This window comes from Hypanus sabinus, chromosome 19, assembly GCF_030144855.1.
Source record: "Hypanus sabinus isolate sHypSab1 chromosome 19, sHypSab1.hap1, whole genome shotgun sequence".
NCBI lineage: Eukaryota > Metazoa > Chordata > Chondrichthyes > Myliobatiformes > Dasyatidae > Hypanus > Hypanus sabinus.
The window spans coordinates 70,695,236-70,721,611 of NC_082724.1; the positions used below are offsets into that span (position 1 = coordinate 70,695,236).

At 39.9% G+C, this 26,376-nt stretch overlaps 1 protein-coding gene across 2 annotated transcripts in view; it reads left to right on the forward strand.

Annotated features, from left to right (window-relative positions):
* stab1 (stabilin 1) overlaps positions 1-26,376 on the forward strand; it is a 323,963-nt gene that overhangs the window by 192,875 nt on the left and 104,712 nt on the right. For both annotated transcript variants that reach the window (XM_059944646.1, XM_059944645.1), the window contains exons 35-36: positions 22,175-22,303; positions 24,035-24,091. In XM_059944646.1, coding sequence (XP_059800629.1) covers positions 22,175-22,303; positions 24,035-24,091 — 186 coding nt within the window. The remainder of the gene's footprint in view (positions 1-22,174; positions 22,304-24,034; positions 24,092-26,376) is intronic.

The window sequence follows — 26,376 nt, forward strand, 5'->3', positions numbered from 1 at the left end:
ACCAGTCTTCCATCCATGTTAATACATCACCCCTGACTCTATGCATCCTTATCTTATGGACAAGTCTTTTATGTGGCACCTTATCAAGCGCCTTCTGGAAATCCAAGTAAATAATGTCCATCTGTTCCCCTCTATCCATTGTGCTCATTATATCCTCAAAGTACTCCAGTAAGTTTGTCAAACAGGACCTGCCTTTGCTGAAACCATGCTGCATCTGTCTGATGGATCCATTTCTTTCCGGATGCCTCACTATTTCTTCTTTAATGATATCTTCAAGCATTTTCCCGACTACGGATGTTAAACTAACTGGTCTATAGTTATCTGCCTTTTGCCTACATCCTTTTTTCAACAGTGGCATGATATTCGCCATCTTCTAATCTGTCAGAACTTGTCCAGAGAATTTTGGTAAATCATCGCCAAAGCCTCTACCATAACCTTCTGCCATTTCTTTCAGTACCCTGCGATGCTTTCCATCAGGACCAGGGGACTTGTCTGTCTTAAGGCTTGCAAGTTTGCTCAGCATTACCACTTTAGTGATAGATATTCTATCAACGTTCTCACCTCCTATCATATCCATATCATCTTTCTTTGGCATATTAGCCATGTCCTCCACCATGAATACCAACACAAAATCATCATTCAAAGCTTCTGCCATTCCCTCATTACCCAATATCCATTCTCCCTTCTCATCCTCCTAGGGACTTATGTTCATTTTAGCCACCCTTTTCCACTTTATATAATTTTTTAAAACTTCTGCTATCTGTTGTTTATATTTTGTGCTAGTTTATTTTCATAATCTAGCTTCCCTTTCTTTATTGCTCACTTAGTGTTTCTTTGTTGTTTTTTAACGTTTTCCCAGTATTCCAGTTTCCCACTACTCTTGGTGACTTTGTATGCACAAGCTTTTAGTTTGATGCCTTTGTTCATTTCCTTAGTTACCCAAGGTGGGCTCTCCCCACCCTTACTGTCCTTGCTTTTAACTGGAATATGCTTTTGTTGAGCACCATGAAAAGTCTCTTTGAAAGTCTTCCACTGTTCCTCAACCGTCCCACCATCTCGCCTGTGTTCCCAGTCTACACTAGCCAAATCCTCCCTCATCCCATTATAGTCTCCATTCTTTAGTCATAATACACTAGTCTTAGATGGAACTCCATTTGTATGAGGAACATACTGTGAGCACTCTTTTCAAGAGGATCCCTATCTACAAGATCACTAATTTTACCTGTCTCATTGCACAGGACCAGATCTAAGATAGGTTCCTTTGCAGGTTCAGTAACATCCTGTTCAAGGAAGCCATCACGGATGCATTTTATGAAGTCCTCCTCAAGACTGCCTCGATCAACTTGATTCACCCAGTCTATGTGCAAGTTAAATCTCCCACGATAGCTGGTGTTCCATTCTTACATGCCTCAGATATTTCTGTTTATTGCCTGTGCCACTGTGATGTTTTCAGTGGTGATTCTTTTTCCTTTACTATTCCTAATCCCTACTAAGATGGATTCAACATTCTGCTCCTTAGATCTTATATAATCTCTCACTATCATCCTGATCTCACCTTTAATTAAGAGTGTTACCCCACCTCCCTTACTTTCCTCCCTATCCTTTTGTATCATCTGATATCCTTGGATATTTAATTCTCAATCCTCTCCACCCTACAACCACAGCTCTGTAGTGGCCACAAAGTCATACCCCCTTGTACTGATTTGTATCACATGTTCACTGACCTTGTTTCAAATAAAGTGCCATTACACTCTTTGTGCTTTTAAAATCTTGTAATATTTTACTCTTTTGCACTTGACTTTTCTTCACTTCACTCTTACTTTTCTCTTTTTTATCTTTTGCCTTTACTTTATCCACACTTTTCTCATTTACTTCATCCATACTTCTCCAATCAGTTGAACTCACCCCCTACTATTTAGTTTAAAATGCTATCCACAAGCCTAGTGATATGATTCACTAGGATCCAGGTCCCAGCACAGTTCAGGTTGAGTGCATCCCATTGGTAGAGCTCCCTCCTTCCCCAACACTACTGTCAATTTCACATGAACTCATACCCACTTCTTCCACATCAATCCTTCAGCCATGCATTTAACTCTCTAACCTATTTGACTCTATACCAATTTGCACGTGGCTCAGGTAGTAATCCAGAGATTACCACCTTTTTGGTCCTGGTTTTTAATTTAGTCCCTAGCTGCTCAAATTCCCTCAGCAGAACTCCTTTCCTCATTCTGCCTGTGTTGTTGGACCATGACACTTTCCCTTCCCACTGCAAATTCCTTTGCAGGTCAGATAAGATGTCCTGAAGCCAGGCACCAGGTAGGCAACACAGCCTTCGAGAAGCTCTTTCCTTGCAACAGAAAACTCTGTCTATTTCCCTGACTATGCTATCCCCAATTACCACTACATTTCTCTTCTCTCCCCGCTCTTGAGTGGCTCCCTGAACTACAGTGCCACAGTTAGGTTGCTCATCCATCCTACAGCTCCCATTGCCATCCACATAGGGAGCAAGAATCTCAGACCTGTTGGACAAGCTCAAGGGCTGAGGTTTCTCCAGCACTGTCTCTTGGATCCTACTACCCACCTCACTTGTGGTCACACCCTCTTATATATCACCATGGCTGAATTTCAGGCAGCTAACCTAATGGGTGTGACTACCTCCTGAAACAGAGAATCTGGGTAACTCTCTCCCTCCCTGATGTGCCGCAGTGTTTGAAGCTCAGATTCCAGGTCATCAACTTTGAGCCTGAGTTCCTCGAGCAGCCAACACTTGCTGCAGATGTGGTCACCAGGAACCACAATGGGGTCCACCAGCTCCCACATCATGCAGCTACAGCACATCACCTGATCCTGCAGCATCCCTACTTTAATTAGCTGTAATTTTGTGACATTTTATTCAACCACTACAAAAGTCTTACCTGCTACTTACCTGTGCCTTCATGTCAAAGCCTCAAGTTCTCATTCCTAAACTCACACAATGGCCGCTCTGCTTTGACCCTCCTTTACTTTTATTTGCTCTTGCAAATGAATCACAAATCGATTGGAAATGTCCTGAGCCCCATGAAATGGTCCTTTTTTAAACTATTTTCCCCGACCTGTGTGAAGCTCTCTCTCTCTCCCTCTCTCTTCAAATCAACTGGTCTACCACTAATGCCAATAACAATGACAAGAGGGCAAGTCCTGGGTGATGTAGGTCCTTAATAATAGACACCACCTTTCTGAGGCACAGCTCCTTGAAGATGTCTTGGGTTCCAAGAAGGTTTGCATCCAAGATGGACCTGACTAATTTTGCAACTTTCTGCAGCTTCTTTCAGTTCTGTGCAGCAGTCCCTCATACCATACAGTGATGCAGCCCATCAAAATGCTCTCCACAATAGAAGTTTTTGAGTGTTTTAGGTGACAAACCAAATCTCTTCAAGCTCCTATTGAAATATAGCTGCTGTCTTGCCTTTTTTATAACTGCATCAATATGTTGGGACCAGGTTAGATCCTCAGAGATCTTGACACTCAGGAACTTGAAATTGCTCACTCCCTCTCTTCTGATCCCTTTATGAAGATTGGTTCATTTTTGTTAGTCTTACCCTTCCTGAAGTGCACAATAAGCACCTTCATCTTACTGACATTGTGTACAAGGTCGTTGCTGCGACACCACTCAGTTAGCTGGTATATCTCGTTCCTGTACACCCTCTCATCTCCATCTGAGATTCTGCCAACAATGGTTGTATCATCAGCAAATTTATAGATGGCATTTGAACTATACCTACCCACACAGTCATGGCTTTAGAGAGAGTAGAACCTGAGATGCACCAGTATTGATCATCAGCAAGGAGATGTTATCACCAACCCGCACAGATTGCGGTCTTCCAGTTAGAAAGTCAAGGGAGGAACAGAGAGACAAGTTCTGTAGCTTATCGATCAGGACTGTAGAAATGATGGTGTTAAACACTGAGCTATAGTCAATGAACAGCATCCTGACATAGATACTTGTATTGTCCAAGTGGTCTAAAGCCATGTGGAGAGCCATTGAGATTGTGTCTGCCATTGACCTATTGTGGCGACAAGCAAATTGCAATGGGTCCAGGTCCTTGCTGAGGCAGGAGTTCAGTCTAGTCATGACCAACCTCTCAAAGCATTTCATCACTCTAGATGTGAGTGCTACTGGATGATAGTCATTGAGGAAGCTCACACTACTCTTCTGGTAGAATTGTTGCCTTTTTGAAGCAGATGAGAACTTCTGATCATAGCAGTGAGAGGTTGAAAATGTCCTTGAATACACCCAACATTTGGTTGGCACAAGTTTTCAGAGCGTCACCATGTAATCCATCAGGGCCTGCCTCCTTTCCATTGTGACATAAACTACAGGAACACTAGTGCAAGATATACATCTACAATGTGAAGTTATAGTTCTGCATCTATCCAATGATAACCATTTCTCTAATCCTTTGCAATGCTCTGCACATTATTTTCTTTTGTAGATATATATCTACTTTATAGAACATGGAACACTGCAACAAGTACAGGCTCTTAGGCCCACAATATTGTGTTGACCTTTTAACCTGCTCCAAGATTAATCTGACCCTTCCCTGCTAATTACTTACTTACTGCCCATTACACCTGCTGTCATTTAGGGCAGTAATGAAGGTCTTCCATCTCTGTCAGTCCTTGGCCAGAAACCAACTCTGGTCTTTGTTTTCATATTGTTCAGGCTTCCTTCTTCATGCCAGTAGCTACCTCTCGGTTTTCACTACTCCCAGGCCATGCAAGTCCCAGGTGGAGACTCAGGAGTACCATTGCACACAAAAGTAGAAGGATTCTTCATTGCTGTTTCTTTAACAGTTTTCTTAGATCAGTCAGCGTTGTTAGCCCTGAGAGAAACCCCTGAACCTGGAGGACTGGTGAATCAATCTTAGTCTGGTCTCTACCCTTTGTCTTGTTTGCCATGGGTGACACTACCTAGAACCAAAGTATAAAGCCCTGACTCCAGCCAGCGTAGCTCTCCAGGGCATTGAAGCCTCCGAACCATAACATGTTTGTGGTCCTCTTGGAGCCCTTCTATGTAGCCATCCTTCTTGTTACCATCCATCTGCCTATCTAAGAGTTTCTTAAATATCCCTGATGCATCTGACTCTACCACCTACCATGCTCTAGTAGAGCATTCCACACACTCACCACTCTGTTTGAAAAAAATTACCTCTGACATCTTACCTGTATTTTCCTCCAATTACCTTAAAATCTTATATTTAGTCATTTTAGTATTAGTCATTAGTCATTTAGTCATTTAGTATTAGTCATTTCCACCCTGGGGAAAAGATTTTTGGCTACCCAGTCCTTAAGACTGTAAGACAAAGGAGCAGAATTAGGCCATTCAGCCCATCGAGTCTGCTCTGCCATTCCATCATGGCTGACCCATTTCCCTCTCAGCACCATTCTCCTGCCTTCTCCCTATAACCTTTCATGCCCTGACTAATCAAGAACATATTAACCTTAGTCTTAAATACACCCAATGACCTGGCCTCCACAGCAACCTGTGGTAACAAATTTCACAGATTCACTGCCCTTAGGCTAAAGAAATTTCTCCTCATCTGTTATGAATGGGTGTCCCTCGATTTTAAGACTGTGCCCTCTGGTCCTTAACACCGCCACCAAAGGGAACATCCTCTCTCCATCCACTCTATATAGGCCTTTCAACATTAGATAGGTTTCAATGCGATTCCCTCTTCATCCTTCTAAATTCCAGCATTACAGACCCAAAGCCGTCAACTGTTGCTTACATGATAACTCTTCATTTTCAGAATCATTCTCGGGAACCTCTTCTGAACTCCCTCCAATGTCAGCACATCCTTTCTTAAATAAGGGGCCTAAAGTTGTCACCTTATTCCAAGTGAGGTCTCGCCTGTGCCTTATACAGCCTCAGCATTACATCCTTGTTTTTATATTCTAGCCTCTTGAAATGAATGCTAACATTGCACTTGCCTTCCTCCCCAGTGAGTCAATTTTTAGAGAATCCTGCAGGAGGACACCCAAGTCCCTTTGCACCTCGGACTTTTGAATTTTCTCCCTGTTTAGAAAATAGTCTACGCTTTTATTCCTTCTACCCAAGTGAATGACCTTACACTTCCTGACATTGTGCTCCAGATGCTCCTCTGTGCTCATTCTCCTAATTTGTCTAAGTCCTTTTGCAGTCTCTCTGCTTCCTGAACACTACCTGACCCTCCACCCATCATCCAAATTGTTGACATAATAACGTAAAAAGAAGTGTTCCCAGCACATACTCTTGTGGAACACCACTAGTTACTGGCAGCCAGTCCAAAAAGGATCCCTTTTTTGCACTCTTTGCCTCCTGCCAATCAGCCACTGCTGTGTCCATGCCAGTATTTTTCCTGTAATAACCTATTTTGGTTAGCAGCCACATGTACTGCACCTTATTAAATGCCATTGGAAAATCCAAATACAAAATGCAAATCCACCAATGCTTCTTAGTCTACCCTGCTTGTCATGTCTTCAAAGAATTCCAACAGATTTGTCAGACAAGATTTTCCCTCAAGGAAACCAGGCTGACTTTGGTCTATTTTGTCATGTGCCTCCAAGTACTCTGAAACCTCATCACTAAGAATCGACTCCAACATCTTCCCAACCACCGAGATCAGGCTTACTGGCCTAAAATGTCCTTTTTTCTCTGCCTTACTTCCTTCTTGAAGAGTGGAATGACATCTACAATTTTCCAGTCCTCTGGAATTGATTCTTGAAAGATCATTACTAATGCCTCCACAATCTCTTCAGCCACCTCTTTCAGAACCCTGGGGTTGTTTCCGTCAGGTACAGGTGACTTATCTAACTTCAGATCTATCAGCTTCTCAAGCACCTGCTCCATAGTAATAGCAACTGCACTCACTTCTACCCCTTGACGCTGTTGAACTTCTAGCATACTCCTACTGTTCTCCATAGTGAAGACTAATGGAGAACTAATGGAGTACTTATTCAGTTCTTCCACCATTTCCTTGTCCCACGTTACTGTCTCTCTACCATCATTTTCCAGTGGTCTGATATCTACTCTTAGCTCCCTTTTATTCTTTCTACATCTGAAAAATCTTTTATTTTTCTAATATTTTTATTAAATTTCATATACACAAATACAGAATTCATGAGGATACTTATTAAAAGTCAAAATAAGATAGCACAAAATGCACTATAAATAAATCACACTGATACAATCACAGTATCCCATATTGATGATCAATTAAATAAAATAAATTGAATTATGAAATACAATAATAATATGGTTAATTATATTACTAAAAAAACTCTACCCATTACCGAGACAAAGCTGGTTGGTAAAAAAAAACAAGAGAAAAAAAGAGTACTTTCCCATGTAGTGTTTTATAATAATGGCCCAGATCTCAATTTTAATAACAATAACAATTCAAAGTTTTTTAAAGTAGTTCAGAAAGGGTCCCCATAGCATTTGAAAATCTTGGTTAGAATCAGAAATCAAACAATGAATCTTCTCTAAATTTAAACATGACATAACATCACATAACCATTGAGCATGTGTGGGGGGGGGGCAACCTTCTTCCATTTAAGCAAGATCACCCTCTTAGCCATAAGAGAAATAAAAGCCAGTACCCGCAAATGAGAAGGCTCCAAAATCATAGCTCTTTCCTCAACAATACCAAATCAGGTAGTCAAAGTATTGGGCTTAAAATTAGCTTTATAAAGTACAGTAAAAGATTGGAATACATCTTTCCAATATTTTTCAAGACTCAAACATGACCAAAACATATGAATTAATGAAGCCTCTCCATTATTACATCTGTCACAATAAAGAGATACATCTGCAAAAAAACAAAAGTGCTTGCCTTTAGACATATGAGCCCTATATACCACTTTAATTTGTAGGATGGAATGACGAGCACATGATGAGAATTAACCAGTTTGAAAATAGTCCTCCAGGTCTCATCAGATAATGAAGTCTGTAAATCCTTTTCCCCATCTTTTCTAAATTTTGTCAAAGGAGCCATTCTCAATCCCAACAACAGACCATAAATATAAGACGTTGAGCCATTATCAAAAGCTTTCAAATTAAAAATTACATCTATTATGTTCTTATCTGGGCTGGTAGGAAATATATGTAGTTTAGATCTTAAAGAATCTCTATTCTGTAGATATTGAAAAAAGTGCATATTTGATAGGTTATATTTCACTGAAAGCTGCTCAACAGAAGAAAGATTCGCTCCAACAAACAGATCCTGAAATCGTTAATACCTAATCTCTAAAAATACCCATTCTCTAAAAAACAGATCGGTCGTAGATGGTTTAAAAAAATTAGAAAAAATAGGACTAGAAAGGGAAAATCTCAATAAACCGAAATATTTTCTAAATTGTAGCCAGATCCTCAAAGTGTGTTTAACCACCAAACTGTCAGTTAATTTATTTAAAGATAAAGGAAGGGAGGATCCAAGAAGAGGAATAATAGAAAATTTTGTAACAGAGTTGGCTTCCAAAAAGACCCATCCTCATGATTAATATAATATAACCAGAACTTAAGATTTCATATGTTAATTGCCCAGTAATATAACCTAAGATTGGGTAGAGCAAGGCCTCTATTCTTTTTAATTTTTTGAAGGTGGGCTTTATTTAATCAGGGTTTTCTGTTCTTCCATATATAGGAAGAAAAAATTAAATCTAAAGAATCAAAAAATGATTTAGAAATAAAAGCAGGTACAGCTTGAAAAAGATATCTAAATTTAGATAAAATAATAATTTTAATAGAATTGATTTGACCAATCAGTGATAAAGAGAGAGGCAACCAATTAGAAAGCGTCTTTTTCACATAATTTTTCACATTAAAGTTAGAAGATTTTCTTTGAATAGATCTTTATAATTCTTAGTGATAGTTACACCCAAATATGTAAATTGTTTTCTTACAATTTTAAAAGGAAGGTTAATATTGGTTAGTATCAAATTGTTTAAAGGAAACAATTCATTCTTATGTAAGTTCAATTTATATCCTGAAAACTGACTAAAATTAGTCAGTAAACGAAACATAGAGGTTAAAGAAGTTGTAACATTAGATAAAGCGAGACTTTGTGAGACTTAAGGAATTAAGATACCGGTGATACCTTTAGACTCCCGAAAGGCAATTGCTAAAAGTTCTAATACCAAATCAAAAAGCAAAGGACTCAATGGACATCCTTGACTGGTTCCACATTGGAGTTTAATTGGTTTAGAAATCTGAAAATTAGTAAGGGCCCGAGCAGAGGGGGATAGGTAAAGTAATTTAATCCAATGAATAAAATTGGGCCCAAAATTAAACTTTTCTAATGCTTTAAACAGGTCATTCCATTCAACTTGATGAAAGGCCTTCTCCGCATCCAAAGAAATCACACATTCCAATATTTCCTTAGATGGAAAATGCATAACATTTCAATTTTTAATAAATCCTGTATGATCATCAGATATTATAGAAGGTATAATATTTTTGAGTCTACAGGCCAAAACTTTAGATAGGATCTTAGCATCAACATTGAGTAAGGAGATTGGTCTGTATGAAGAGCATTCAGAGGGATTTTTATTCTTTTTAAGAATAAGAGAAATGGAAGCTTCATAAAAAGACTGTGGCAACATACCCACCTTGAAGGAATCAGTAAGGGTAGAACATAAATAAGGTATAAGCAATGAAGAAAAGGCCTTATAAAATTCTCCGGAGAATCTGTCAGGTCCTGGAGATTTTCCAGAATGCAATGAACATATAGCCTCAGTGATTTCCTCCTGAGAAATAGGTTGATCCAACTGCTTTCGATTAACAACAATATTTAATTGATCTAAAAAGTTGTTCATTGCAGTATTTAACAGAATCAGAACAATAAAAGTTAAAATAAAATTCTCTAAAAGTATAATTTATTTCAAAATAGTCAGTTGTCATATCACCATTAGTTTTGCAAATTTCTTTAATTTGCCATTTAGCTATAGAGGTATTCAATTGATTAGCCAATAGTTTACCAGTTTTTTCTCCATGTATGTAGAATTGGCTTCTATCTTTTAAAAGTTGTCTTTCAATTGGATACGTTGTAAGAAGATCATATTTAGTTTTAATTTCAATACGTCTTTTCTATAGTTCAAGGTCTGATGCCAAAGCACATTTCTGGTCTAATTGTTTTAATTGATTAGCTATATCAGTTCTCTCTTTATTAGCTTTTTTCTTAATATGTACAGTATAGGATATAATTTGTCCTCTAATATATGCCTTGTAAATGTCCCAAATGATAAGACTAGAAGTCTCTTCCAATGCATTTTCTTCAAAAAAAAAGAGTAATTACATTCTCCAGGAATTTTAAAAGGTCCTTATCAGATAACAAAGTTAAATTAAAATCCTGGGGTCTGTTCATATGAGTGAAACCAGGAGGCTTTAAAGATAGAAATACAGGAGAATGGTCGGATAGAGCTATTTCTTTATATTCAGTGGATTAAACTAATGAAATCATTTGACTATCAATAAAAAAAATCAATCCTAGTATAGGAATGATGGACATGAGAGAAGAATGAATACTCCCTTTCTGCTGGGTGCAAAAAACTCTAGATATCAACAATATCACACTTCCTTAGAAAGAATTGAATAAATAAAGCTGATTTATTAGGTTTTGCTGATTTAAGAGAAGAACGATCTAATACTGGGTCTAGACAACAATTAAAATCTCCTCCCTTCACTAAAGAACACAAACTCAAATCTTGCAGGAATGAAAAGCAACGCTCAAAAAATCCTGGGTCATCCACATTGGGAGCATACCCATTAGCAAATACAATTAATTCGTTATCTAGTTTCCCTGACGCTATGACAAGTCACCCATTAGGGTCAGAGACAACTTTGAGGACGCGTGATATTAATATGCAGCAACCTCTCCGGATTCTGGACTGGGGATTGCCAAATGTTATGTGGGTTTTCTGGTGCGGTCTGTTTTGTCATGTGCTTTTGTGATATCATTCTGGAGGAAAGTTGTCTCATTTTTAACTGCATTGCATTTGTGATTTCTAAATGACAATAAAACTGAATTTGAATCTGAATGTTGAATAAAAGAAATTATATTATCTATAAAAATCAAGACCCCTCAAATTTTGCTCTGAATGAAGAATGAAATTGTAGACCCCTCCACCGATTAAAAAGGCGTGCATTATCATAGCTATGTATATGCATTTCTTGTAGAAAAATAACAGAAGAGTTAAGAGATCTGATCATAAATTATTAGAACCAGAGAATGAACCATAAAATAAGGTACTCAAACAGAAAATTTGGATGATAGCCCAACCCAGCTTCCAGAGAAAAAAGAAAAATGAGACCCCACCCCCTCCCCCTCCCAAAGCCCAAAAGCCAGCCAAAGAACAGTTGGCATGCTAAACCCTAAAGACAGCCCTCCCAAAGAAATCCTGCTGACAAAACTCCAATCACCCAAAGTTATCATGCTCCAAGACAAAGCAGAAAGAAAACCTAGATCAAAAATCCAAAACATAACAGGATTCATTTTAACAATTTCAAAAAAAATATATAGAAAACCCTAAAAAAAAATGAAGTAGTAAAACATAACAAAGAAAATATCAAAAAGCAAGATATAAACTCAAAATGTAGGTTTATTAAAACCTTATTCGATCCAACATTAAAAAGATAATTGCTCTTGTAAGAGATATATCACAATTAATCTTCTGCTTTCAAAAACTTCTGTGCGAGTTCAACTGATCCCAGCCATTTCCGCTCACCATTTTTTCAGAACGATTCGAAGACATGCGGGGAAGCAAAGGGAGGGCTTAGACCCTTTCTTATAAAGCAGTGACATGACCTCTTTGTACTTAGCACGTTCAGCCATATTCTCCGGTGTATAATCTTACACGAATCTAATCATCGTCCCATTGTAATCGATTATTCTGACTCGACAGATATGATGGATTAAAAGCTCCTTTGTATGAAATTTGTGAAAATATAAAATAACCAATCTAGGACGCTTTCCCAACTTTGGTTTGGGGGGCCAGTGGCCGGTGGGCGCGGTCCAGCTTAGGGATGGACTGCAATAAATCAGGGAATAGCTGCTTCAGAAAACTTGCAAAGGATTCCGTGGGGTGGGCACCTTCAATTGATTCTTCAAGACCCAGAATACGTAGATTTTTCCGTCTGCTTCTGCTTTCCAGTTGGTAATCTTCTTTGTTAATTTTTCATTAGATAATTTTTTGCAGAGCTTACTCATGTCTTCTAAGTCCACTTCCAGTATCGACAAAGTTTCTTTATTCTCCTTAATTCACTTTTTCATGTTTGATTGGAGTTTGTTGACTAGTGTCCAGCTTAACATTAAGATGTTGAAATTCCTCAGAAAGTTCTGTTTTTTAAGGAAATCTCCAATTGATTCCAAAGTGGTTGGAGAATCATCTTCTGTTTCTTTTGCAGAGGCTTTAGTCTTCCTCAAAGATGTAATAGAGCAATATTAAGATTTATAATGTTTCAAGAAACTGGTAGGAAACAAAAAGATAGATAAGGTAGGAGCAAATTCAAAAAGATGTTACCCCATCGGCTGCCAGCAGGGCTCTCCTGAAAAATCTTTTAGTATAATTTTTGATGTTACTGGCTAGTGCACCTTTATATTTCATCTGTTTCTCCCTTTCTGTTTTTTCAGTTGCCTTCTGTTGGTTTTTTAAAATTTCCAAATCCTCTTACTTCCCACTCATTTTGGCTGTATTATATGCCTTCACTTTTGCTTTTATGTTGGTTTTGACTTCCCTTGTCAGCCATGATTATGTCATTTCACCTTCAGAATACTATCTATCTTGCACCTTCGGAATTGCTCCCAGAAACTCTAGCCATTGCTGCTCTACCATCATCCCTGCTATCGTCCCCTTCCAATCAAATATGGTCAGCTCCTCTCTCATGCCTCTTTAGTTCCCCTAACTCAACTGTAATACTGATATATCTGACTTCAGCTTCTCACTCTCAAATTGCATGGTGAATTCTATCATATTATGATCAGTGTTTCATAAGGGTTCCATTATCTGAATCTCCCTAATCATATCCGGTTCATTACCCAACACCCATCGAGTATAGGTGATCCCCTAGAGGGCCCAACGACAAGCTGCTCCAAAAAGCCGTCTTGGAGGCATTCCACAAGTTCTCCCTCTTGAGATCCAGTGTCTACTTGATTTTCCCAATCCATATGCATATGTAAATTCCCATTTTTTGACATGCTTTTTCTATCTCCTGCTGTAATTTGTAGACCACATCCTGGCTACTGTTTGGAGGCCTGTAAGTAGCTCCCAACAGGGTCTTCTTACACATGCAGTTTCTTAACTATCTACAATGATTCTTCCAATCTTTTGTCACCTCTTTCTAAAGATTTTATTTCATTTTTTTCCCAGCAGAGCTACTCTTCCTCTCTGCTTACCTCCCTGTTCTTTCGATTGTTTGTGTATCCTTGGCTCCCAACTACAATCAACTTGCAGCCATGAATCTGTGATACAACATCATACCTTCCAATCTCTAACTGTGCTACAAGGCCATTTACTTTATTCTGTTTTTAGCGTGCATTTAAACTTAACACTTTCATTCCTATATTTGTCACCCTTTTCAGTTTTGTCTTCCTTTTATACTGCAACCCATCCCACTGACTGCAATGTTGCCCTATCATCTGCCTGTCCTTCCTAACAGTCAAACTATACACTACCTCTGTTTGTAAGCCAGCATCCCTGTCCTCAGCCCTGTCCCTCTGGTTCCATCCCTTGCCATATTAATTTAAACCCTCCCAACAGCTCTAGCAAACCTGCACACATGGATATTGGTCCCACTCAAATTTAGGAGTAGCCTGTCCCTTTTGTACAGGTCATACCTTCCCCAGAAGAGATCCCAGTGATCTATAATCTGAATCACTGCCCCTTGCACCAATTCCTCAGCCATGCATTCATCATGTGATTCTTGCCCTTACTGGCATGTGACACAGGCAGCAATCCAGAGATTGTTACTGTGGACATTCTGCTTTTCAGCTTTCTACCTCTCTCAATTCTCTCTTAGTACCTTTTCTCTTTTCCTTTCTATGTCATTAGTACCAATGCATCTGGCAGCTCCCCCTCCCCCTTTAGAATGCTGTGGATCTGATCCGAGATGTCCCTGACCCTGGCACCTGGGAGATAACATACCATCTGGTTCTCTCTATCACATTCATAAACTCTCCTAACTATGGAATCTCTCATCACCGCTGCATTCCTCCTCTGTCCCCTTCCCTTCTAAGCCACAGCGCCAGCCTCAGTGCCAGAGACCCAGTCACTGTGACCTCTCCAGTAGGTCATTTCCCCCCCCCCCCAACAGTATCCAAAATGGTATACTTGTTTTTGAAGGGAATGGCCGCAGGGGTACTCTGTACTGGCTGCCTATTTCCTTTCCTTCTCCTGAGTTACCCATTCACCTGCCTCCTGCAAACTAGGGGTGACTACCTCCCTATAGCTCCTATCTATCATCTCCTCAGATTCCCGTATGAGCCAGAAGTCATCGAGTTGCAGCTTTAGTACGTGCTATCAGGAGCTGCCCCTTGGTGCACCTGATGCAGATGTGGTGATCCGGGAGACTGGAGGTTTCTCAGAATTCCCACATCTCACACAAAGAACAACACACAGCCCCTGGAGCCGTTCTTACTGCCCCAACTATACACTTACAGATGAAGAATGAGCAAGGAAAAGCTTACCAGATACTTACATAGCCCTCGCTTGTTATCACCCAATCCAAAGCCAGAAGACTTCCCTCTCTAAAACTGTCCTGCTCCAACAATGGCCGCTCCGCTTGCCCCTGCCTTATTTTTATTTTATCCTGCTACTGAATGCCAAACTCTGATCAAGCTCCTGATCTGTGTGTCTTAACCTCTCTCGTTATCTCTCTTCCTCCTTCATTTTTCATTTTAAAAGTCACTGTTGAATATTTTCCAGCATCATTTTAATTTATGTATCCCTGACTAAATTTGTTGCATCCAAAAATCCTGCTCATCCCACAACACTCTCTGGATCTCCTGCCAGTTATCTTAATGTTGTAACCTTTGCTTCCAACTGTTGCTTTGAAACTCCTCGAGGCTGTGGGAGGTCCAGGGGCAAGCTTGGTCCCTTGAACAGTAACCGGTGTTGGTGGTTCTCATTCTCTGACCTTGCTCTCTTCAGTGCACTTAACTTAATTATCCTTTTCCAAAGGTGGGATCCCCTCATGCTACTGTGTAGACTAAAGCCGTCTGCAGCATGTCACTTTCTGCTTGTGGCTGCAACTCTGTCAACATGTTTCACTCTCTACAACTTATCACGAAGTCAAAACAGAGGACGACCAGGAATACTTAAAAAATCATCTGAGTTTGACTTATTCAGCTGTCAACAGCCAAGCATACCTCAGTGCTGCGCCTGTGTAACAGGCTTTAGAAATTGGAGGCATTTTGGAAGTTGGTAAAGATGTGTTAACACTCAACTAATTATAAAATGAGCCCATATAGATACAAACTCAGTCTATGTATTTTCCTTAAAACAAAGTCATTAAGATTTAATGCCTTTGTAACCTATTTATACTTTGGCTGTGAATACCTTCTAACAGAGTTCAGTTCTTAATGCCAATAATGCATATCTTGATGATGTGATACGCACTGGAAATTTTTTCTCTTGTAACTGTTCTCATTGGGTCTGAGATTAGGTTAATTGATGTTTCCTGTTGAGGCCATACATGCATTTTTGAGCCCCTTGCATTCGTATTTTTTTTATTTGATTCACAGCTATTAAAGTCCCAAAAGAGAAGGCAGCTGTTCTTTAACGTAGAGGAGGTTGATCTTATCCTTGCAGCTGCTTTCTCAGGAGACTTTCTGTGGTTGAGTAGATGTGTTCAATCACCTCCCTTATGTACAGATGAGGATTTAGGAATAACATTTGAAATAGTCAGTTGTGTTATGGTTGTTCTGGAGATTATTAGCTGCTGAACTGCTTTAAAGCATTTGACGCTGATGATGTTTGAAGTTTTCTTTTCCCCATTCCTGAAGTGTACACTGACAACAAAGCTACCACTTAATACCCATCCAGAGGCAATCATTTAGAGGCTTCTTGTTGAATAATTAGATTTCTGTGGCAATTTGCTTTACCAGTGTAGGCTGCTAATCTGCATAATAAAATTAATCGAGCGCAGTTGTCAAGAGTTATTAAAAGAGAAATTCAGAGTTAGAAGGCATCTTTGTCATAACTATTCTTGAGTAGATAGTGGTGAGCTGTCTCCTTGGTCTACAGCATTCCATCTGGTGGCGTTGCAAGCTTTCAGGTTTGTGAGTCAGCCACTATGAAGGTACAATGTAGTTCTATGCCCAGATGAATTCTGATGTGAAGGGAAACTTGTGCTCTGTGATGCTGCTGTTTTAGATGGCATAAGTTAATTCAGTGGGAAATGTCGTTGCCTTGGCAAGATGCTCCAGTGCCATTGTTAGGTGATGCACATTGTAGAACGGTGTGTCACCAATGGTCCCTCTAATTTGTAATGACCATTGTGTTCAAAAATCTTGTGCTGTGCAATTTTTTGCATAATGATAACAACCTGTGCATACTGAACTTTATAAGCAACACACACAAAATGCTGGAAGAACTCAGCAGGCCAGGCAGTATCTATTGAGAAAAGTACAGTTAACATTTCGGGCCGAGACCCTTTGACAGCACTGGAGAAAAAAATTGGGGGAGGGGAGAGAGAAACACAAGGTGATAGGTGAAACTGTGAGGGGGAGGGGTGAAGTAAGGAGCTGGGAAGTTGACTGGTGAAAGAGATACAGGGCTGGAGAAGTGGGTGTCCGATAGGAGAGGACAGAAGGCCATGGAAGAAAGAAAGGGAGGTAGGAAGGAACACCAGGGGAAGGCAATGAGTGAGCAGGCAAGCTGAGAGAGGGAAAGAGGGATGGGAAATGGTGAAGGGCGCGGGGGGGGGGGGGGTGGCATTAGCATAAGATTACCCTGACAGAATATAAGGTGTTGTTCCTCCAACCTGAGTGTGGCCTCATTACAACTGTAGAGGAGGCCATGGATTGACATATCAGAATGGGAATGGGAAGTGGAATTAAAATGGGTGGCCACTCGGAAATCCCACTTTTTCTGACAGACAGAGTGTAGGTGCTCAGTGAAGCAGTCTCCCGATCTACATCGGGTCTTACCGATAAACCGGACACAGTATATGACTCCAATAGACTCACAGGTGACGTGTCACATCACCTGAAAGGACTGTTTAGGGCCCTGAATGATGGTGAGGGAGGAGGAGCAAGGATAAGTGTAGCGCTTGTTCTGCTCTCAAGGATAAGTGCCGGGGGGGGGGGGGATTAGTACAGAGGGACGACTGGACAAGGGGGTCATGTAGGGAGCCATTCCTGCAGAAAGCAGAAGGTGGGGGAGAGGGAAAGTTGCTTGGTGGTGGGATCCCGTTGGAGATGGCAGAAGTTCTGAAGAATTATGTGCTGGATGCGGGGGCTGGTAGGGTGGTAGGTGAGGACAAGAGAAACCCTATCCTTGGTAATGTGGCGGGAGGATGGGGTAAAAGCAGATGTGTGTGAAATGGAAGAGATGCGGGTGAGCAGAGCATTGATGGTGGGTGAAGGGAAGCTCATTTCTTTGAAAAATGAGGACATCTCCTTCATTCAGGAATGAAAAGCCTCATCCTGAGAACAGATGCGGTGGAGTTGAAGGAATTGGGAGAGAAGAGGTATAGCCCAGAGAGCTGTGAGAGTCCATAGTCTTGTAATAAACATCAATAGATATGCTGTCTACAGAGATAGAGACAGTGAGATCAAGGAAGAGAAGGGAGGTGTTGGAAATGAAGGCAGGTTGGAAGTTTGAGGGAAAATGGATGAAGTCAACGACCTTCGCATGGGTGCAGGAAGCAGCACCAATGCAGTCATCGAAGTAGCGTAGGAAAAGTGCAGGACGAACTCCAGTGTAGGCTTCCCTGAACTTTATAGAAGTATTCATTTTACCAGCTAGCAAAACACTGTCAATAAGAACTTTGATCTCCTCTGGATTTAATCATCTTCACTCTTGTTTATCTGCATACTCACAGAACATATGTAGCAGGCCTGTAGTGTATGATGAAAGGTTTTCTTGCTGGAGCTTTTGCATACCATCTGCATTGATTTGCTTGCTAAATAGCACTTTGAAAAGTCAAGTTTGCAAATACCACTCCACTTCTTTCTACTTACAAGTTCTCCAGCAACTTTTGCCATGTGGCAATACACAAAGGTAATGTCAGGTTCTTTATTGTACATAAAGAACAATCGATGGCTGAACATTGACAGCTCCTTGGTAAAGATCGTAAAGAGCACCAAATTTCTTGGTGTTCACTTGGTGGAGAATCTCACCTGGTCCCTCAACACCAGCTCCATAGCAAAGAAAGCCCAGCAGCGTCTCTACTTTCTGCGAAGGCTGAGGAAAGTCCATCTCCCACCCCCCATCCTCATCACATTCTACAGGGGTTGTATTGAGAGCATCCTGAGCAGCTGCATCACTGCCTGGTTCGGAAATTGCACCATCTCAGATTGCAAGACCCTGCAGCGGATAGTGAGGTCAGCTGAGAAGATCATCGGGGTCCTTTTTCCCACCATTACGGACATTTAAACTACACTCTGCATCCACAAAGCAAACAGCATTATGAATAACCTCATGCACCTCTCTTGCAATCTCTTCTCCCTCCTGCCATCTGGGAAAAGGCTCCGAAGCATTTGGGCTCTCACGACCAGACTATGTAACAGTTTCTTCCTCCAAGCTATCAGACTCCTCAATACCTGAAGCCTGGACTGACACCTTGCCCTACTGTCCTGTTTATTATTTATTGTAATGCCTGCACTGTTTTTATGCACTTTATGCAGTCCTGTGTAGGTTTGTAGTGTAGTGCAGCTTTCTCTGTGTTGTTTTTTTTACGTAGTTCAGTCTAGTTTTTGTACTGTGTCATGTAACACCATGGTCCTGAAAAACATTGTCTCATTTTTACTTTGTACTGTACCAGCAGTTATGGTCGAAATGACAATAAAAGTGACTTGACTTGATAAAGATTTGTCGTGGCTGCACGCTCCTGACCTCATGAGCTTTCAGTGTAACAGTTTCCTGTTTCATTAACCCATTCCACTTTAAATGATCGAGCAGTTCTTTTGTGCTTCACACCCCTTGCTTCTTCAGAATTCAACATAGTAAATCAATAATTTCTTCAATAAAAACAGTATAAAATAAGTAAGTTTTAAAATCTGCAGACAAATCATTGCAAGATCCACGTTGTCAACACCGTCCACATCAAAAACCAGAAAAGGAAGTGTTGTATATGACTGTGAAATATATTTAACATGCCAGTGAGGTAGAGGGTGCCAACTTTTGTGTGCAGTTTAAATTCCTTTGTGTGCTAGTAGCAAAAGATGTGTGTGCACACATGTACTTAGACAATAGACAATAGGTGCAGAAGTAGACCATTCGGCCCTTTGAGCCTGCACCGCCATTTTGAGATCATGGCTGATCATCTACTATCAATACCCAGTTCCTGCCTTGTCCCCATATCCCTTGATTCCCCTATCCATAAGATACCTATCTAGCTCCTTCTTGAAAGCATCCTAGAGGGAGCATTGTGTATTCCCAGAATATTTAAGTAATCAAATGGATTGTTTTGCCTTGGATGTTGTTAAGCTTCTTTAATGTATTTGGAGTTGCACTGTCATATTCTCATTTTAACTTTTTCTAGATTGGGGAGACGTTTAAGAGAATTAGGGTGTGAGTCATTCACCAGTGGATATAAACTCCCTGCCTTGAACTACAGTAATTGTAGTGCTGGTTAGTTTCTGGTTAATAGTGAATTTCTCTTCCATCCCTTGTCCCAAAAATTCCTCCCTGCAATTCCCTACCGGGATTTTGGTAGTGAAGGGTTTGGCAATCGTAATGAAATGATGGTCATGGGATGTAGCTGGATCTCCCTGGTTAATGCTAGTTATTGTCTGCACTCTAAATAAGCAGGAAATGAACTATACTGGATTGTATGTGTTTAGGCCTGTCTGGGATTTTCATAAATATTGTTGAAAATATGACAGCTTTATAACCGAAGTGGAGTGAACTGACATGGTACAAGTTCTGGAGCCATGGTGATCAGCCCGTGTCTGAGAAATGTCCAAATCTTGATGCTTGACCTTTAGCCTTGAATTGAGGAGCTGAAAAAGAACTGAATCCTATACAACTATTAGCCAGCACCCTCACTGCTGACATTGTGATGGATGGAAATCCTTGGATGATGCAGCTAAAGATGATTGATCCTAAGATGTTACTTTTGGAAATTTCAGTAGCATTATTAGGGTTAGGGTGATTAGCCTCGAACACTCGCAGACACCTACCTTTGTATCGGATGTGACTTTCACCACTGAGAAATTTTTCTCCTGACTTCCAGTTTTATTATGGCTCCTTGACATAAGTTGGTCAAATGCTGCGTTGATGTCAAGTTTAGCCACTTTTACTTATCTGTGAAACTTAACTGTGGTTCTTACCTGACCAAGGTTGCAAGACGACTGAGCTGAATGATTTTGGCAGATGCTGAACTGAGCATTGGTGAGTGGGCTATTTGGAACGTAACATCATTATGTAATGCAACATCATTACAATACTTTACTGATGATTGAGGGTAAGCCAGTCCCATTTTCTTTGGTCAGGAGGATAGCATCATTCGATCTGTGCCAGAATTACTGATTGGAGTTCTGGAGCATGCCTTCAATGCTACAGGTCTCAAACTATCCACTTTGACCTGTGCCCTCAACTTTTTTTTGTACCTTGTGAAACAAGTTGTTCTAAGATTGACTTTCGAAATATTGTCGACCTCAGGAGGAGAGTGAGATGGATACCTGGTTGAGCATACTTGCAAGTGATGCAGCCTTGCTTCCTGTATTGATCTACTGAGCTGAGGGTATTCTCCATTCCCTCCATTTTTTTTTTGTATACACCCATTCACAATTTGATATGGCAAGTTTAGAATTCTGATTTGATCCATTAGTCTTGGAATCATTCAGCTTTATTCCTGCTTCCTTTGTTTAGCATGCATGTATTACTGTGCTGTGGCTTCACTAGCGTGGCACCTTATGTTGTTCTGTCGTGACCGAGTACACACCTTGTCGGTTTGATGTGGTATTGGTATTGTTAGACTGAGAGCGACGCCATATTGAGGATGCTAATTGTGGTCGATAACATTCTGCTTCTATTGATAATCTGAGGCCTTATTACTTGCTCTAATTTTAGCTGTAAAATTTGTTCTGAATCTGCCCAATTTGGAAGTGACCAACGTTTATAACGACCCAGTGTGAGAACATCTGAGGATCATAACTGGGCCGTAGGCCTCTCAAGCCTGATCTGGCAACTCATATTGTGATTTTCAGACTGAGACCTTAACTTCACATTGCTGACCACCCACAGTAATTGTTCACTACTTTGACTGTTATTAAGGCAGGGTTGCATGCATATCTGAGGAAGAGATTTCCAAAGCCTCACTTGTCTTAGATGGGTGACTCTCTTATCATTAACTGTGACCTCTACTTCAAGATTCTCCTCAAGAGGAATATTCGTTGTCAAGACCTTTTCACTATCTTGTATGTTTCAATCAAGTTCTCTCTCACTCCTCTGAACAGCTTTGCTCGTTCTCTTAACCACATCCTTTCACGGTTGCCTTATGTCTTCTCAGAATTTACTTTCCTAGCCATCTCCGTGCCACCAGTAAGTTTACCAATCGTGCCTTTGGTGCTTTCATCCAAGTAATTGCATAAGCTCAGGCCTTCATTGTGTCTTCCCAACTAAAAATCACATTTATATATACTGTTGATATCCTATTAGCCAGCTCCCCACTATCCACACCAAAATATTATTTGCTACACTGTGAGCTTCCATTTTCCGTTATACCTTTGTGTGGCGTATTATAAAATACCTTCAGGGAAAATCAAAGTAGTGTAAATACATTGATCACCTTTCAGCACATGATACGTTTCAAAAATCTGTAATATCTTGGATAGACATTATTTCACTTTCAGAAAACCACACTGACTTTGCCTAATTCGAGTTTCTCTGGTTACTGTTACAATTATAATTACTATGGTGTAGCAAAGTCAGTAGTTTACATTGAAAACTGTTCTTTCATTATTACTGACAGAAAATGTAATATGTTTTCCAGATTTTTGTTAATAATGTACAGTTAAATGACTTTCACAACGAGACAAGAAATGGAATATTGTTGGGAACAACTCAGGTCCTCCAATTACAGAAGAATAGATGTGATATTAATGAGACTATAATTGTAGAGGTATGTCTGTATGTATGTATGAAGTACTAAAGTGAATGTATGCATACATTAGTGGTGTGCATCTCTTCCAGTTTGATGACCTTTCATCGAAACTGATACAAGGCCATCACTTTGAAAAATTCGTTCTTCTCTTCCACTGATGCTGCCTGATTTGTTCAGTATTTCCAATATGTCCTGATTTTTTTTGTCAGATTTCAAACAGTTGGAATATTTTGAATTTTAGGATAACTCAATGCTTGCCTAAGGAGTTTATACCTAAGTTTGTAATGGATTAGGTACACAATACAAGAGAGCCAAACAGAATCACTGAAATTTCTTATTGGGATGACGGAGACCATTTTGTCCTTGGAGTCTGTGTTAGCTTTTCGAAGCAGTCATTTATCCCATTGCCTGAGTTATTTCCTTGTGACTAATTGTCTTTCATATGCTTATCAACTCCAGTTTAACTGCTCTGTCACCCGCCAACAAATAACCTCACAACCAACATGCCTTTGGAATATGCCTGTAGGATCTACAACACACTTGTCTGGATGTGATATGTTAACTAAGGCAGCTTCAATTGTTCTTCTTTTTAACCTTTTTTCATGTTTTCGTACATAGGGGTGACCTGGGATTGTAGTGGTTAGCATAATGCTTTCTAGTATCAGTGACCCAGGTTCAATTCCCCCCACTGCCTGTAAGTAGTTTCTACATTCACCCCATACCCATGGGGTTCCTCTGGGTACTCCATTTCCTCCCATAGTTCAAGGTGTACCAACTTGTAGGTAATTGGTCATTGTTAATTGTCCCATGATTAGGCTTGGATTAACTCACGGGTTGCTGGGCTGCGCAGCTCGAAGGGCTTATTCCATGCCATTTCTCAATTTAAAAAAATAAAAAGAAATATCACCAAGAAACTTCTGTTTCTCCTACAACAACTAAAAGGAATTAGCTCAATTAATCCTTCATTACTCTGTGTCTTGTTTGTAAGTACTCCTAATGGTATGATTGAAATCAGACACTTACAATGTGTGGGAAGTTGCAGGTGCAAGCTCCTATCTGATTCTTCCAGGCTGCAAACATTTGGAGATTGAGCTTTGAGGAATTTGTGGTGTTAGTGTGACTGGAACAGATTTTCTACTCCAGAAACAGGTGTGCAGATCCAGGCATCAAATTCAATGAGTGTATTCATTGCTATTGTAAAATAATTCTCTAATCCATCATAAATGTAAGTACAAAATCATGACTGAGTGATTCTGCAAAATCAAAACACTGGTTGCTGGAGGTTTGTACAAAAATCAGGACATGCTGTGAATATTCAACTACTCAGGCATCATGGAGGGATAGAGAAATGGTTGTTAACTTTGTATCAGAACCAAGTAAATGTATCCAACCTGAGACATATGTACTGTCTCTGAGTCTCTCTCTCCACAGATTCTGCCTGAGCTATTGTGTTTTAAATACACTTTTTGTTTTAATTTTCACACTAATCACATTAAGTAATATGCATACTGTACTTCTGAATAGCATCAAGTAAAATATTTTTATTAAATAATGCACATCGTTTTCCCATACTCAAACTGCTAAGTAGATGCTTGAAATCTTTTTATATTTAAAAAAAGTTTTCATTTGGGTTATTTTTGTGCCAAATCAAGAGAAGCATTTCTTGGAAATTAATTCAGTTGAATGATGTGTATAATCACATGCCAGTATAAATAAGCTCAAATCATAATTATTTTGTTTCTTTTTAAGGGAATTTGTGGCAGCTGCGATGATAACCCCATATGTCCTGAAGGGACTACCCCTATGGTAGGTAAAGTTCTGAAGCTGGCTTTGGCTTTGCTCTTCTTTCCTAATATATTCCCATGAGTCATTACGTTTCCCTTTTGCAAAACAATTCTGAAGGAAATTAATTCCAACTTTCAAAAAATGATTTATTGCAAAAGATGTAAAATATTGTCAGTGAATGACTTTGTTACCGGGGAATTTAAATGTAATTTGACCCAGTTTTTCCACTCTTTGAAGAAATATCTAATTTCTGAACAGTGATTCATCTAGTAGCCCAGCCAAGCTCTGAAAACTTGTGCAGTTGAGAGCTTGTCTCAATTTTGTGGCTTTTTTTTTGAGGTTGCATACTGTACAGATGAGGTGAACTGGTCATCTGCTGATCTCAGTGTAACCATGGAAAATGCAAAGTGAGAAGAAAATGTAAAAATTCTGGTGTATAAAATATGTCTAAAGTGGGAGTGCTTTATTCAGTTATAGACTATGGTTAATGTGTTAGCTGTTTGCATAATGAATACATAATACTGTATGTACTCGTCACTATCCACTCTATTGTATCCACAGTTCAGACTTCTTTCCTCTCCGACTTGAAATAGTCCCTAACTTCTTCATAGTGATTTCCCTAAGAATTTTATACATTTCAATAAGGTCATCTCTTATTCTTATAATCACTAATGAAAAGAGATCTAACACACGCAGTCCTTCTATGTATGACAGATCTACCAAACCAGGAATATTTCTTTTGCTACACACCCTCCACTAAGGTATAATGTATATTTGGTAAGGAGACCACCTCAATACTTGACTTATGAGACTGAGGAGTGCAGTTAGCAGAAGTGTGTCATAAACTGGAATTGCCATGTCTCATCAACACATCTGATGTGCTGAGAACTTAAGAACGTGATCATTTAAACCTACTTTTCCAATGCACAAAAGTGTGGCTTACTGTCTAGCACAGCTCAGGCTTATTTTCATGCCCTGTCCCCACATTCTCTGACTGCTTAAATGTTCAAGAATTCATCAGTGTCAATTTTGAATGAAACTGACGATTGAGCCTCCATGGCTGTCAAGGATTTACAATCTAGATGAAAAAAGTTTGTTCATTTCAGTCCCTTCTTGATCCTAGAATAAGGGATAAAATATCCCTTATTTTGAGGAATAGGGGAAACATCCTCACAAATCCACTCTGTCAAATACTCTAAGGATTTTACACATCTCAGTGAGGACACCTGTCATTCTTCTAAACTCGAGAGAGTAGCAACCTACTCAATCCAATGCATATCTGCCAGCCCAGGACCCTATCTTCTATGCATTGCCTTCACAGCCTTTCTGAGGGTCAATGCCAGCAAGAGAAACTTGCAAGCAACACACACACACAAAATGCTGATGGAACACAGCAGGCCAGGCAGCATCTGTAGGGAGAAGCACTGTCGAAGGGCACTGTCAGGACTGACGAAGGGTCTTGGCCCGAAACGTCGACAGTGCTTCTCCCTGTAGGTGCTGCCTGGCCTGCTGTGTTCCACCAGCATTTTGTGTGTGTTGCTTGAATTTCCAGCATCTGCAGATTTCCTCATGTTTGCAAGAGAAACTTTCTGTTGATTATCACTTACTTGCATATGATGGCCTAGCCTTCCTCTGAGGAAAGTCAGAACGCATAAGTTACTCTGTGTGAGCTATATGCTTCTGGCTGAATCCAAACTGAGTTTCAGAAACATCAATGCTATTCAGAATCAGATTTATTATCACTGACTTGTATGTCACGGAATTTGTTGTCTTGCAGCAGCAGTACTGTGCAAAGGCATAAAATTACTATAAAATGAATTACTTTACTGACATAGTAATTGATTAGATGTGTTCTGCTTACTGTTGTCAGGACGTAACCTAGTTGAACACATTGTTGGGTAGTTGTAGCTCAACTGGAATGGCTTGGATAGAGACACAATCTGTTCTAAAGTTTAGGCATTCAGCAAAGTATTTGCCAATTTGCTCGAGCCTGAAGTATTTTCGATCCCTCACTGTTTTTGCGGATAGGATACTTGGGGTCGGTACTGTAATTGAATGTCAAAGAAAATGGCTAAGTTCACTATTTGAGACTTTGTCATTGCCTTTTTATTTGGGACGTGCATGTTGCTTATCATTTACTAGCTGCTGTGTGAACAGAGTAAAAGACTTCCTGCCCATAGAGGTAACTCCATCATTGTCTGCAGAGCTGCAAAAGGCAAACACACTGAAATCCCAAACAGGTCCATTTTTGACTTTACGCTGGACAAAAAATTACTAATTAAGTAGATGCAAATAATTCTGCTGAG